At 30.3% G+C, this 12,499-nt stretch overlaps 1 protein-coding gene across 2 annotated transcripts; it reads right to left on the bottom strand.

Annotated features, from left to right (window-relative positions):
* Positions 1-1,064: 1,064 nt before the first annotated feature.
* Positions 1,065-9,179, bottom strand: LOC107904747 (homeobox-leucine zipper protein HDG11-like). Of its 2 annotated transcripts, XM_016831210.2 has the most exons (10): positions 8,780-9,179; positions 6,708-6,947; positions 6,515-6,632; positions 6,221-6,409; positions 4,493-4,966; positions 3,642-3,743; positions 3,181-3,562; positions 2,394-2,662; positions 1,791-1,880; positions 1,065-1,687 (listed from the first exon to the last, which is right to left on the bottom strand). In XM_016831210.2, exons 2-10 carry the CDS (start codon positions 6,830-6,832, stop codon positions 1,301-1,303), a joined length of 2,136 nt encoding a protein of 711 aa, XP_016686699.2. In that variant the 5' UTR covers positions 6,833-6,947; positions 8,780-9,179; the 3' UTR covers positions 1,065-1,300.
* Between the last annotated feature and the right edge of the window lie 3,320 nt (positions 9,180-12,499).

Below are 12,499 nucleotides of genomic sequence, written 5' to 3'. Positions count from 1 at the left end.
CCTTTTTTCTTTAAATTTCCTCTAAATAAACAGAAGTTGATTCAATTGTTCAATAATATATTGGAATATTCTATGAAAATCCATCTAGAATTTAGGGTGTAAAAGTGAAAATTTGGCATAAATGTTGTGGGTTATCGATATTATTTGCCTAACCTTCCATCCTAATGACGAGCTAACTCCTCTACATATGTAGGCAATTATTATGAATGAATCTTTCCTTATTTACAAGAAGGGTAAAATTCCTTCTCAAGACCCTCTATTATTGAAATTGGAACAAATTAATCTCTCTACTATTGAATAAATTGATTTAATCCGTATACTATTTAAACGAGCCAAATAAAGCCAAATTGTTATAGAGCTAACACCTATTGTTTAAAAATAACATTAAAATTAATGTTTGATTTGCAGTTAAACTTAAAATGAAATATTTTATTTATAAAACCATTAAAAACTTTCAAAACACGAATTTTGTTAAACAATAAATTACATTTTTCAAACAATAAATTTTAACTCTATTGAAATTTGATCTTATTAGATTATTTTCAATAACATAAAGAACTAAATCAACCCATTTAAAAATAAAAATGGACTAATTTCTTCTTGTCTATGTGATAAAAAGATTTGATATCACTATAATTTTAAAACGGTAAAAGTACCATGGAGGCCCTTATACTAAGAGTTAGATTGCATTTTGTCCCTTTTATTAAAAAAATGGGCAAATCAGTCTCTGTATGTTGAATCAAAGAATAAACTGATCATTTTTGTTCAAAAAATTTTACTATTAAAAATTAGCATAGCTAATAGAATAACCAAACAACGAAACATAGTGTGCCACATGTAGGATAAGTTTTTAACAGTAAAAATAAATGAAATTTTTAACAGAATGATTAGTTTGTTCTTTGATTTAACATATATAGACACTCCCATTTATTGATTATAGGGAGCAAAATATAATATGACTCCTAATACAGTTCCCTCCAAAGTACTTTTACTTCTAAAAATTAATATATTATTTAATTATCAAAAAATAATAAAATATATATATTTAAAAAGAAGAAGAAGAGTAAAGCCAATGGATAGAAGTCAATATACCCGAACCAAGCAAGCGAGGTTGAGGTCCAACACAAAGGATTAAAATTTAAGAAAAGACAAATAACATATACGTTTGTGTTATTGACTCCTCTTCGAATATTAGTAACCACTCTTCCAAAGATTAAATTGAAAAAAAAAAAAACAAAAATGCCTTGTAGTAAGAAAAACCCTAGACACACACATGCACCATAACCCAAATCAAATCAGTTCAAGAACTAGGACCATTCAAAGCAGCCTTAATCTGTTGTACAGTAGTACCAATAAGGTTATTAACAGTTGTGACCGAATCCAAGTTTAATTTTGCCGATGGCAAGCTGCTCACTAGTATTTGAAACGCTACCGTAATCAATGAACCACCGGACGATCTTCCGTGCCCGGTACTAGAACTCGTCGATGCTCCGTCACCTTGCTCGAGATGACCGTCGGGTGTTATCGTAAAACCTGACGGAAGTAACGGAATGTAAGAAGGATCTTCGCCGCTCATTGCTACATTAATAGCTGGTAAATCAACTGGACAGTATACCACCAGTGAACCAGAACTGTCTATGCAACTCTCTTGTAGTATTAACATGTTGTTGTGACTTGTATTAAAGGCCTATTGGAAAAAAAAAAGAAAAAAAAAGGAAAAAAACAATTCAGTTTTAGTACGGTAAACGGAACATCATCGGAAAATGGTTCCTTTTTTTGTCGGAACTTACTCGTAAAACGGATATACAGTTGCCGGGATGTGATCCGTTTGCGATATGAGCAACTTCTTGGACTGCGTTGCCGCTGGATAGAACATCCCACTGAAGGAAAAAGAAACAGTGAAACAGTGAAAAAACTAATAACTCAATAGGTACATTAAGTTACGGCTAATATACTAAAAAGTCCTTAAACTATTACATTTTATTTAAACAAGCCCTTAAATTATTTTTATAGTAAAATCAGCTTATATCCTATGATTTTAATATTAAAATAAAATTTTTTAAATTTCAGACTCTTATATTAATTTTTTATTGATGCAATAGAAATTTTATACACTTTTAAAAGAGTGATTAAGTGTGTTATATATAAACACTTTCAAGAAATTTTAAAATATTATTTTAATTTTATTTAATAAACTATACTCATCAAATTCAAATTAGCATAAATTGAATTACTTTAATATTAAAATCAAGGGTTTTCATGAGAAAAAATTATACATTAAGAGCTTATTTAACTAAGAAATACCATAAGCACTTGTTTAAACAAAGTATAACAGTTTAAAGGCTTATTTAGTATATTAGCCTTTTAAGTTATTGATGAAATTGAATGTGTACCTGTGGTCTAGTTCTTTCATCTTTGAAGAAATTGAAGACATTTTGTGGACTAACAGGGAGCCAAAATGTAGTAGCTGCACTAAGAACTATACCGTTGGGTTGTCCGGGATCAGAACTCTTATGAACGGTGACCCGAACACCAACTTCATTCGAACCGGAAAGTGTTGTCGACCGATGACTATTCGACGTGCCGACGCTCGTGCAGAAATTGTTTACCATCCTTTGAGCTAGCTTCATCATGCTTCTCCTGCCCTCGGGAGATGGAATCACTGAAAACATTTTCCACAAAAATTCATTTACAACTCAAGTTATGGTTTAAGCAGGGGTGAATATAAAGGGCGGCAAGTAGGGCACTAGCCCACCCAAAAATGGACAGTTACAATTTTGTCCTTTTATAAATTAATAAAGGGTAAACTATAGTAATAGTCACTCAATTATAATTTTTTTCATTTTCGGTCACTTAACTATATTTGATTTTTGAGTGTTTTCATTTTAACATTGGCCAACTGGTGACTAGAAAAGCTAAATAATAGTAATTGACTATTTTGTTACTTTTCATAGTTGGGTGACCTCTACCACAGTTTACCCATAATTAAATTATAAATTTATATAAGATAAAATTGCACTTTGACCTTCCAAAAATTAAAAAAAAAAGTATAGTCCTTTTTATCTATGATAAAATTATATTTTGGCTTCTCAAAAAATTATAATTTAATTTTGGCTCATTCTAAAATTTTTCTAGATTTGCCCCGGGTTTAAGTATATGGATTGCTAAAAAATTAATTACCTCCACCGAGATCCCGAGTCGAAGTGCTCGATACCCTTAAGCAAGCAAACCATTCGCACATCCTTTGAAGGGTCGTGAGCCACCGTTCGGCTCCAAATGCTGAACCACTATGAACAAGGTCTCGATACAATCGATGAATCGGGGTTTTGTCTTCAATCTCCACACGTTCTAACCAAGTAACCTTGGAGTAACCATTAGGCATGTCTTGAATCAAACAACCAGAAGGGAGTCTATGAGATCGACATTGAGAAGCAAATTGTGGCAAATCATATGAAACATTGACAATAGCCCATAACCCTTGTTCAATTTGTTGACAATATCGGAGTGTATAAAATTCTCGTGTTGGTACTAATGGAGACAAGACCTGTAGTTCTTCATACATCTGTAAAAGAAACATAAATAAACCAAAACATGAATCAAAACATAAATCAAAACAAAACATTATTGATCAGTGGATTTACCAATTGCAAAGAACCACTATGTGTACCCAACATCCCAGGTGAAATCACTTCGATTGTTTTGGCAATTGACACAATGGTGGGAAATAGCTCCACCCATTTGTTCTGCAATTAAAAGAAAAACAACAATAAAAGAGGGATTAAAATGTAAAAAAAAAGGTTAAATCACTTTTTGGGGTCTGAATTTGGCAACTATCCCCACTTGAGGCCTAAACTTTTTTTTGGTCCAAGTTAGGCCCTGAACTTGGTAATTTTCTCACATTGGGGTTTGAACTTTTTTTTTCTAAATTAGTCCTTGAACTTGGCAATTGTTCCCATGTTGAGGTCTAAACTTTAGGAGTTTTAAGGGAATATCAGGGACTAATTTAGACAAAAAAAAAGTTCAAACCCCAATGTAAGAACAATTGCCAAGTTAAGGGTTTAATTGAGACAAAAAAAAGTTCAAGCCCCAATAAAGAAAGGATTAAAATGTAAGAAAGAAAAGATTAAATCACTTTTTGGGGCTTGAACTTGGCAACTATTCACACGTTGGGGCTTGAACAATTTTTTGTCCAAATTAAGCTATGCCCTTGACAATTATTTCCATATTGAGGCTTGAACAATTTTCTTGAAAACTCTAAAGTTTAGGCCCCGATATAGGAGAAATTGACAAGTTTAGGGGCTAACTTGGACAAAAGAGTTCTAGCCTCAATGTAAGAATAATTGCCTAGTTCAAACTCCAATGTGGGAACAATTACCAAGTTCCAGGCTGAATTTGAACTAAAAACAATGCTTTAGCTCCAATGTAAGAATAGTTACCAAGTTCAAGGCTAAATAATAATTTACCCAAAAACAAAGGACAAGTTAGAACTTACGGAATCCATGAACATGTCGACCAAAGCTAAGCCATTCATAATAACAACACCGGAATCTCGAGAAGCTTCGACCCTAATATTAGGAGATTTAAAATGAGTATTATTAGGCTTAGGGAAGATTCTTTCATAACTTTCGAGATTAAGAACATCTTTGCCATCATTAGTGGATTTAATCCACAATGGTTCATTGGTTTGTAATAGCCTAAGCAGTTCTTCCATTGCATTTGCGGCTATATCAGACATGAGGGACTTGTCCATGTCTGAAATAACGACCGGTTGGAACGGTAAATTCGGCATTGATGACGAACTTCCAGGGAGGAGATCGAGATCGAGTGAAGGACCAGCGCCGACACCATAGCCGTCAAAACTCGCCATCCTGATATCTAATGAAGAGATATGAACAGGTTGTACCGGTGGGAGTTGGGATATTGGTCTCCCTATGTACTTGGCTGCAATGCTGGATACTCTATCAAGCTATAAAGTGCAACAAAACAAAACTATTATTATTATTCAAGAAAGGAACAGAAATATAATATACAAACTAACATTTAATCTCCAAAATTTTACTATTTTTCTAAACTTAGTCCTTGAATTTTTTAGTCTCATTAAACTTGTAATTTTTCATAGTTTTTGGTAATGTCATAATTCTTAGGGGTGAAGCCAAAAATTCTTTTAAGGTTAATGATTAAAGTATATATTTTTATAAGAGTTAAAATGTAATTTCACCTTTAGAGTTAATTGCACTAAGTATCCCCTAAATTATGACCCCCGCTCTAAATTGGTTTCCGGATTTTAAAACATTCTAATTATATCAGCAAACTATCAACATTATACCAGTCAAGCCATTTTATTATTAAAATTGTTAAATGACATATTAGATCTTATGTAGCTAAATTTAAAATGAAAATTTTAAAGAAATAAAACTGAAAAAAAAAAGAAAAAGAAAAAGAGTGAACCGTAAAACTTATGTAAAATCTTTGAAAATCTCAAAACTGTGATATGATTTGTCATTTAATAGTTAAAATAATTATTTTAGTAGTAAAATGACCTAATTAATATAATTTCAATAGTATAGAGATGTAATTAGAATGATTCAAAATTTAGAGACCAATTTTAAATGAAGGTCATAGTTTGAGAATGTTTGAAGCAATCAACTATTCACCTTTATATTAACTTATATTTTTTTTATAATTTTAAGAAAGACTAAATCCAAATTTATCACTTTTAGGTCTAACTATAATTTTACCATATATTAATTAACTTGTAATTTTATATATTTTTCAGAGTATAAAGCATGATTTTTCCTATTTTAAAGGCGCCAACACCTTACCTATCATTGCTTTAGTCTTTAGTTATATATCATCACTTAATAAATTACAAATTTTTATAAAACATTTGGAGTCAAACAACCATTATTTTGTAATGTATTAACTTATAATTTTATAATCAAAATTTGAGGATTAAAGTATAATTTTATCTTTACTAATTTAAAATTTTATAAATTACAAAGAGCTTAAATAAAAATTTTCTATCTTACGAACAAAACCCTAATTGCGCCTTAACTCTTAATGATACAATATTATTATTTATCACATTATTACTTAAAAATTATAATTAAAAAAAAAGTGATCACATAATATAATTTTAAAATATCACCCCATTCATTAAAATGAGAAAGAATTTGCTAAATTCAGTAACCAATATGGAAAAAAAAAACATGGGAAATACCTCTTCCTTTAATTGAGCATTCTCCATTCTCATTTTCTGGTCATCAAAATAAGAATCTTCAGTAACAGGAGGACCACCACAAGAAGGACAAATCACATTCTTAAGTGCTTCTCTTATGGCTATGTTTTCACATCGGATCTTATCGTTCTCAGCACGAAGTGCAGAGTTATCGGCTCTTTCATGTTGTGCCTGATGAAGAAAAAACCATAACCAAATAATTTATTCAATAAAGAAGAAGAAAAAAGAAAAGCCCCATAAGCCATAACTGCGCTGATAATGGAGATATAGCACCACCTTCATTTGTGTCCTCCTATTTTGAAACCAAAACTTGATCTGTCTTGGTGCTAATCCCAATTCCCTACTTAGATGTAACCTTTGTTTCTCGTCTGGGTGTGGACATTCCTTGAACATCCTTTCACCAACAAAACAAAAATCAAATCTACCTGAAAAAAAAAACCAGAAAGAAATGGTCGGCCGGTGTTCTTACGATTCAAGCCTCTGAATCTGGTGAGCAGTGTGACGATGGTAAGGCTTTTTCCGTCGTGAAAGGTCGGAGGAATCATGGTCTCCGCCGGAACCACTAGCTCCTACGCCGCCGCTTCCGCAATCCATAACGTCTCTCCTTTACGAAAACACCTTAAATGAAAGCGTAAAAAAGGGTCTTTTTTATTCAATAGGAGCAACCATTTGGATGTCAACACCGCCCATTATCATCATTGCTAATAAACTGGAGATCAAAAACAAGAGCAATGAAAGAGTATTATTATTCTAGTCAATCAATTTTGAGGGGGGAAAAGAAAACGGGCGAACTATGAAAGATAATGGCATAATTTTTGGTGAGTGACTGAGTGAGTGTAGGCAGAAAATGGGTTTTAGTTTTTTTAGGGTTAATATATTATTTAGTCCTTGAACTTCATTTTAATGTTGAAATGAACTTTGACACTGACTAAACTTGTAATAACAATCAATGCAAACACTTCTAGTAAAAACTTGTAATAATATTTCACTGTTTTTTTAGGGAAATATATTTCGCTGTTAATGTATAATTTTTTTAATATAATCACCCAACATAACTTTATTAGTGTATATTTTATTTATAAATTATAATTATGTATTGCTATATAGTAGTACACAGATGTTGACAATATCAAATTATTGGCTTATTTAGTTCTTTTAGTAACATATCTAGAGAAGCATATTTTTACATTCAAATAATAAAAAGAAAATTAAATTTTTAGACCCAATCAATTTAATATTTATATTTATTAAGAAAATAAAATATGATCAAATTGGAATAAAGTAAAGATTTACCATTTAAAAAATAGTGTGAAAAAATATTTTTTTTTTTTTGCAGTTCATTTTCACACAAAACCATTTCATTTACAAAATTATAAGAAGATAAATAATATTTTTTGGACAATAAACATTAACTTACGTATAAACGATTGAAACCCATAATAAAATGTGACAATTTTTTTTATATTTAATAGATCACAGCAAAGTTTCCTATTTTCTTTTTAAAAAAATGTGGGTTCTTTATGTTTCCATAGAAAAATGCCTGGCTCCATATAGTTAGTGAATTATGGCACCTTGAAAGCCAAATTCATAGTGGCTTAGAAGACGGTTGAAGATGCAATGAGGTAGCGAAAGGGGTATAAAATAATAATGTTATGCCACATTCATTACATGTAGGGTAACAAAACATGTTTTTACAAAAATGCGCACACACACAAAATTATTGGTAAAAATGTTTTTTTATTAAGAGTGAAATTATATTTTTTTTTTCTCTGTTCAAAAATAGACAAAGTAGTTTCTATATATTAGATCTCCTTCGGTTGAAAATTGCATCCATTTCTACTATTAAAAACTAGTTCATGTATATCATCATAAGGTACACATAACATGCCACGTGTAACTGTCTGGTTATTTTGTTAGTCACGTCAATTTTTAACAATAGAAATGGATGGAATTTTTAAAAGAAATGATAGATTAATTTACTCATTTTTTTAAGTAAAGCGGGAAAAATACAATGATAAAATTACATTTTGATTTCTAAAAATTTTTAATTCAGTCCTTACATCCTCACAAAAATTTTCTAAGTTGACCATATGACTCAATTATACATTATATGTAATATTACTTAGTGGTGTAAGTTAAAGAATTAGTTTAATTGAATAAGGCTCTACTTAATTAGTTTAATTTGACATGTTGTCTTCTTCACTTGAATAGCATTGGGAGAGCATCACCATGGTATTTATATGTAAATCTTTTTGAAAACCAATTAATCTTTTTATTAAATAAACAAATTAAACTTCCTAAGACTAACAATATTGCACTTGTTCCTATTTAGTTTCATTAAAAAAATTAGATCTTTATATGCCTCAATTTCATTTGATCTTGTGTTGTTATTTAACTGATGATAATTTGATGAATATGATTTTTGTTGTTTTTTTTTCTTTTTGAATTTAATTAAGGTTTGTGAGGAGATCACTCTGTGGGGGATGATGAATATGCCTTTGTTTTTCAAGGGGAAGAAAGTGAAAAGAAGAGGGACCAAACCTTAAATTAATCTATGGCTTTGCTCTGGCCTGCTACCACCGTTTTCCGCCTGCTCTGCCACCGCCGATTGCTTGCTCCGCCGCCTGCTCTTGCCTGGTTTTTAAGATGGATGGTGGTTGGAATCAAAGTAAATGGACAAAGGAAATGATGTTCTTGTTTAACTTTTCTGGTGTGTTCTTTTTTTGGCTCATTGATGTTTCAAAGCTTTTTTGTTGGCTTAAATATTTGCAAAGGGTTGGATAAAATGGTTAAATTCCATATTCAGACCCTCTTAAAAATTTATCAATTTTATTTTACCCTTTTGACATAAAAAAAAATGGATCAAAATTATAAAAACATTCTCCCTACAAAATATATTATAACCATGGTTCAGTGTTTTTTTCATAAAATTTCTTATAATTGACTAAACACAAGTAGATTGAATATTGTTCAATAATCTATATGTAAAACAATTAAAAACTTAGGGTATGAAATGAAGTTTTGATATAAATGCCGTAGGTTATCAATATTATTGCCTAACCTTCCATCCTTATGAGGGGCTAACTCCTCTATATATCTATATATATATATATACACATATATGTAGATGTAATTATTATGCATGAACCTTCTTTCCTTGTTTACAAGGGCACATACCAAAGTCACCATGAAGAAGATCATTTTTATCATATGAAAATCTTATAATTCTAACCACCATTTTTACTCGTCAATGATATTTAATAATAGTCAAATTCGTAATTACTATACTTATATTTTGACTTTCAATTCGTTACCTTTCGTGGCAATTTAACCATCGGAAAAAAATATAATCTATTAATTGTCATAAATTGTATAGGGAAATTTTTCAATCACTTAATCAGAGCTGTCTTATATGTCATACGCTTGTTTGAAGGATTATTAATTATAGGGATAAAATATTAAATTTATATATTAATTTTGATTTAATGTATAATCTGATATATGAATTTTGATGTGGTTTATATGCATACATGAAAATTTGATTTCGATTCAATTATGTACATTTAAAGAAATGAATGCATATAGACCGGGGGTGTGACAATGTGTTAATCTAGTTTGAGAGTCTCGAAGCGGTTAAGAACATTCAGGAAAGTTCTTTGAAGGGTTTCAACTCTACCCTGATTAGGAGAATTCATCAGCTGCTGTCACAATTTGATCATTAATAGAGTATTTGGCGCATTCCTAGAGAAGATATTCAGGACGTGGATAGCTTGGTAAATATGGCCCATGAGAGAAGGCTTGGGTTGCGACTTTTTGAGAATCCCCCGTTCGGGGGAAAGGTTTAAGTTCTTGTAGATAGTTTTTATTTTCTTGTCACCAAAGAAACGAAATGAATACATACATTTATTCTCATTTTGTATTTATATAATTGTTTTTGTATGCAATACATCAACGTAAAATGATGCTAGTTTAATAATATTATTAGTAATTTGTGAAAATTAAATCAATTCAAAATTTCATATTTAAAATCACACGGAATTAAAATTTATATATAACATTATACATTAAATTAAAATTTACGTATAATTTTTATATTTATCCTATATTTCAATTGTAGCTTAAGGAGGAAGATGGATGGATGATTCCCCACTTGATTAAAATGTATGAAGCTGGTTGAAAGGAGATTGTCAACATTAAATAAATTTTATTAATAATGGGGAGGGGTACTTTTTTTTTTATCTTAAGAGTCTGTATTGAATTAGTGAAATTAAAATCATTAATGAAATACATATTTAGATTTAAAGATAAATATAACGACCAATGAAACTTGATTAAATGAGATAACATTACTCTTTTTGTCTCGTAAAAATTTTCAATTTTTGGATTAATTTGCACGAATTGGAAAATAAGAGTCTCGCCATTGCATGGCAAACCGGCTTGAATTTAAACAAAAATTTATATTGAAATATTAGAATAAAGTCCAAATAAATCCTTAATAATTCCATAATTTAATTTTCGTAATAAACCCCCAAAGTTTTCTATCTTAATTAATCTTTAACCAAAACAAACCTAATTAAACTCGTTGAAAATGAATGAAGTTGAAGCATATTGAAAGCTTTAGAAATATAAAGGGCTCCATTACTAATTTGTTTAAAATTAAAACGAAAAAAAGAAAGAAAACATAAAGACAGTAGGTTAAGAAAGTGGATAGTTAACCTAACAATGAAGGCAAGTGATGATCGCTAAAGAAAAAAAAGTACTTTGAGATGATCATCACTTTAAATACACCCTTAATGAAAACAGATGGTCCAGCTCTACCCCTATTTATTTCATTACCATCTCTATATACCCACTTAGTTTAATATCCTCACTGCCTATTGGCATATTATCTCCACGGCATTGCCATTTTCTCTCTCTCTTTTAAAAGCAATTATCAGATATTGATCATGGAAAATAATTTGTTTATGATGATGAACTTAAACGTCTAGACGTGTTTTTAAAATGGAATATATATATATATTTGATGGGTTGGTGAGGTTTTGTTTTTGGGGGTGGAGCTTCATGCATACGTAAATTAAATATGGATGATGAGAAATAATAATAGTATGTGTAATATGTTGGGAGTAGTAGCTGGGAATATTTACAGGCTCGAGCTACCATAATTTATATGTTAACTTTACGTGTGTATTTAAAATATGGACTCTTTTTTTTTTCAGCACTTGCTCTAGTCATAATGATCGAATCATCGCATGTTGTGGTGAGGGAGGATTTCATATTAAATTTAGGTTTAACTCTGCCTTTAGACTTCTTATAGATTGAAGTCCAATCAATAATACTATTCATAAATTTATGTTAAATTTAAATATGCATATTTTAACATTCAAATGTTTGTAAAAATCAATAAATCGAGTTATCAAGTGTGTTTTAATTTTTAAATGAGATAAGTAATTAATGAGATTAAATTCTTAAAATTAAGATTAAATCAAAAGTTTTAACTTTAAGCTTATCCCCCAATTTATACTTTTATTTTTCACTTAGATACCTAATTTTTTTAAATAAAAAATAGTACATAAGCTATCAATTTTTATCTCATTTTTGTCCAAAAAGTGTACACATTAAAGCATTAGGTACCTAAATTGAGAAAAAAAAGTAATATAATTTGAGGGCCAAATTTATATTTAAGCCAAAAATTTTATTAAATACCAAAAGGTTACAATTCTAGCTTAAAGCTAGTGAAGCAATGAATTCACACCCCAAGATAAACTCCTCAAACCTAAACACCAAATCACAAACACAAGGGTGAAATTAAATTAAACCTTTTTCTACATTTCAAAAATCCAAAGAATACAAGGATTAATAAGATAATTAAACCTTTTGAGGCAGGCGGAGGCGTGGCATTTTCTTCAAAACTTGTGATAAATCATTATTATGAAGTGAAAATTGAAACCATCCACTTCTTCTTCTTCCCATTGATGCAATGAATATGGTTGCATCCAACATTACTTATAATTTTTAATGGCTTCACCCAACGACCAATGGAGTGGTTTGGTCGATTTAACCATTTAGATTTGGCAGGTTTTGCCTCATATAATCCCACCCTCAATCTCAATATCATCACAATTGATTACTTTGGCCTGTCACAACTAATTTAAAATTTAAGATCATCAACTAATTTTTTTCTTGTAAATAAATTACTCAATTGGATCCACATATCTGTCACAACTGTCATGTCCTTCACTTTCATTTTTATGCAGATTCTAA

The sequence above is a fragment of the Gossypium hirsutum genome, chromosome D12 (genome assembly GCF_007990345.1).
Source record: "Gossypium hirsutum isolate 1008001.06 chromosome D12, Gossypium_hirsutum_v2.1, whole genome shotgun sequence".
NCBI classification, from domain to species: domain Eukaryota; kingdom Viridiplantae; phylum Streptophyta; class Magnoliopsida; order Malvales; family Malvaceae; genus Gossypium; species Gossypium hirsutum.
Note: the sequence above shows the minus strand (reverse complement) of the source record. Positions and strands in the feature narration are given on the sequence as shown.

Excerpts from the sequence above, each read along its gene's own strand:
- LOC107904747 (XM_016831210.2), bottom strand. The coding sequence starts at position 6,832 with ATGGATTGCGGAAGCGGCGGCGTAGGAGCTAGTGGTTCCGGCGGAGAC. Across the intron at positions 2,663-3,180 it reads GACTCGGGATCTCGGTGGAG|TGATTCCATCTCCCGAGGGC; the intron begins GTAATTAATTTT and ends AAATGTTTTCAG. Across the intron at positions 1,688-1,790 it reads ACTGTATATCCGTTTTACGA|GCCTTTAATACAAGTCACAA; the intron begins GTAAGTTCCGAC and ends TTTTTCCAATAG.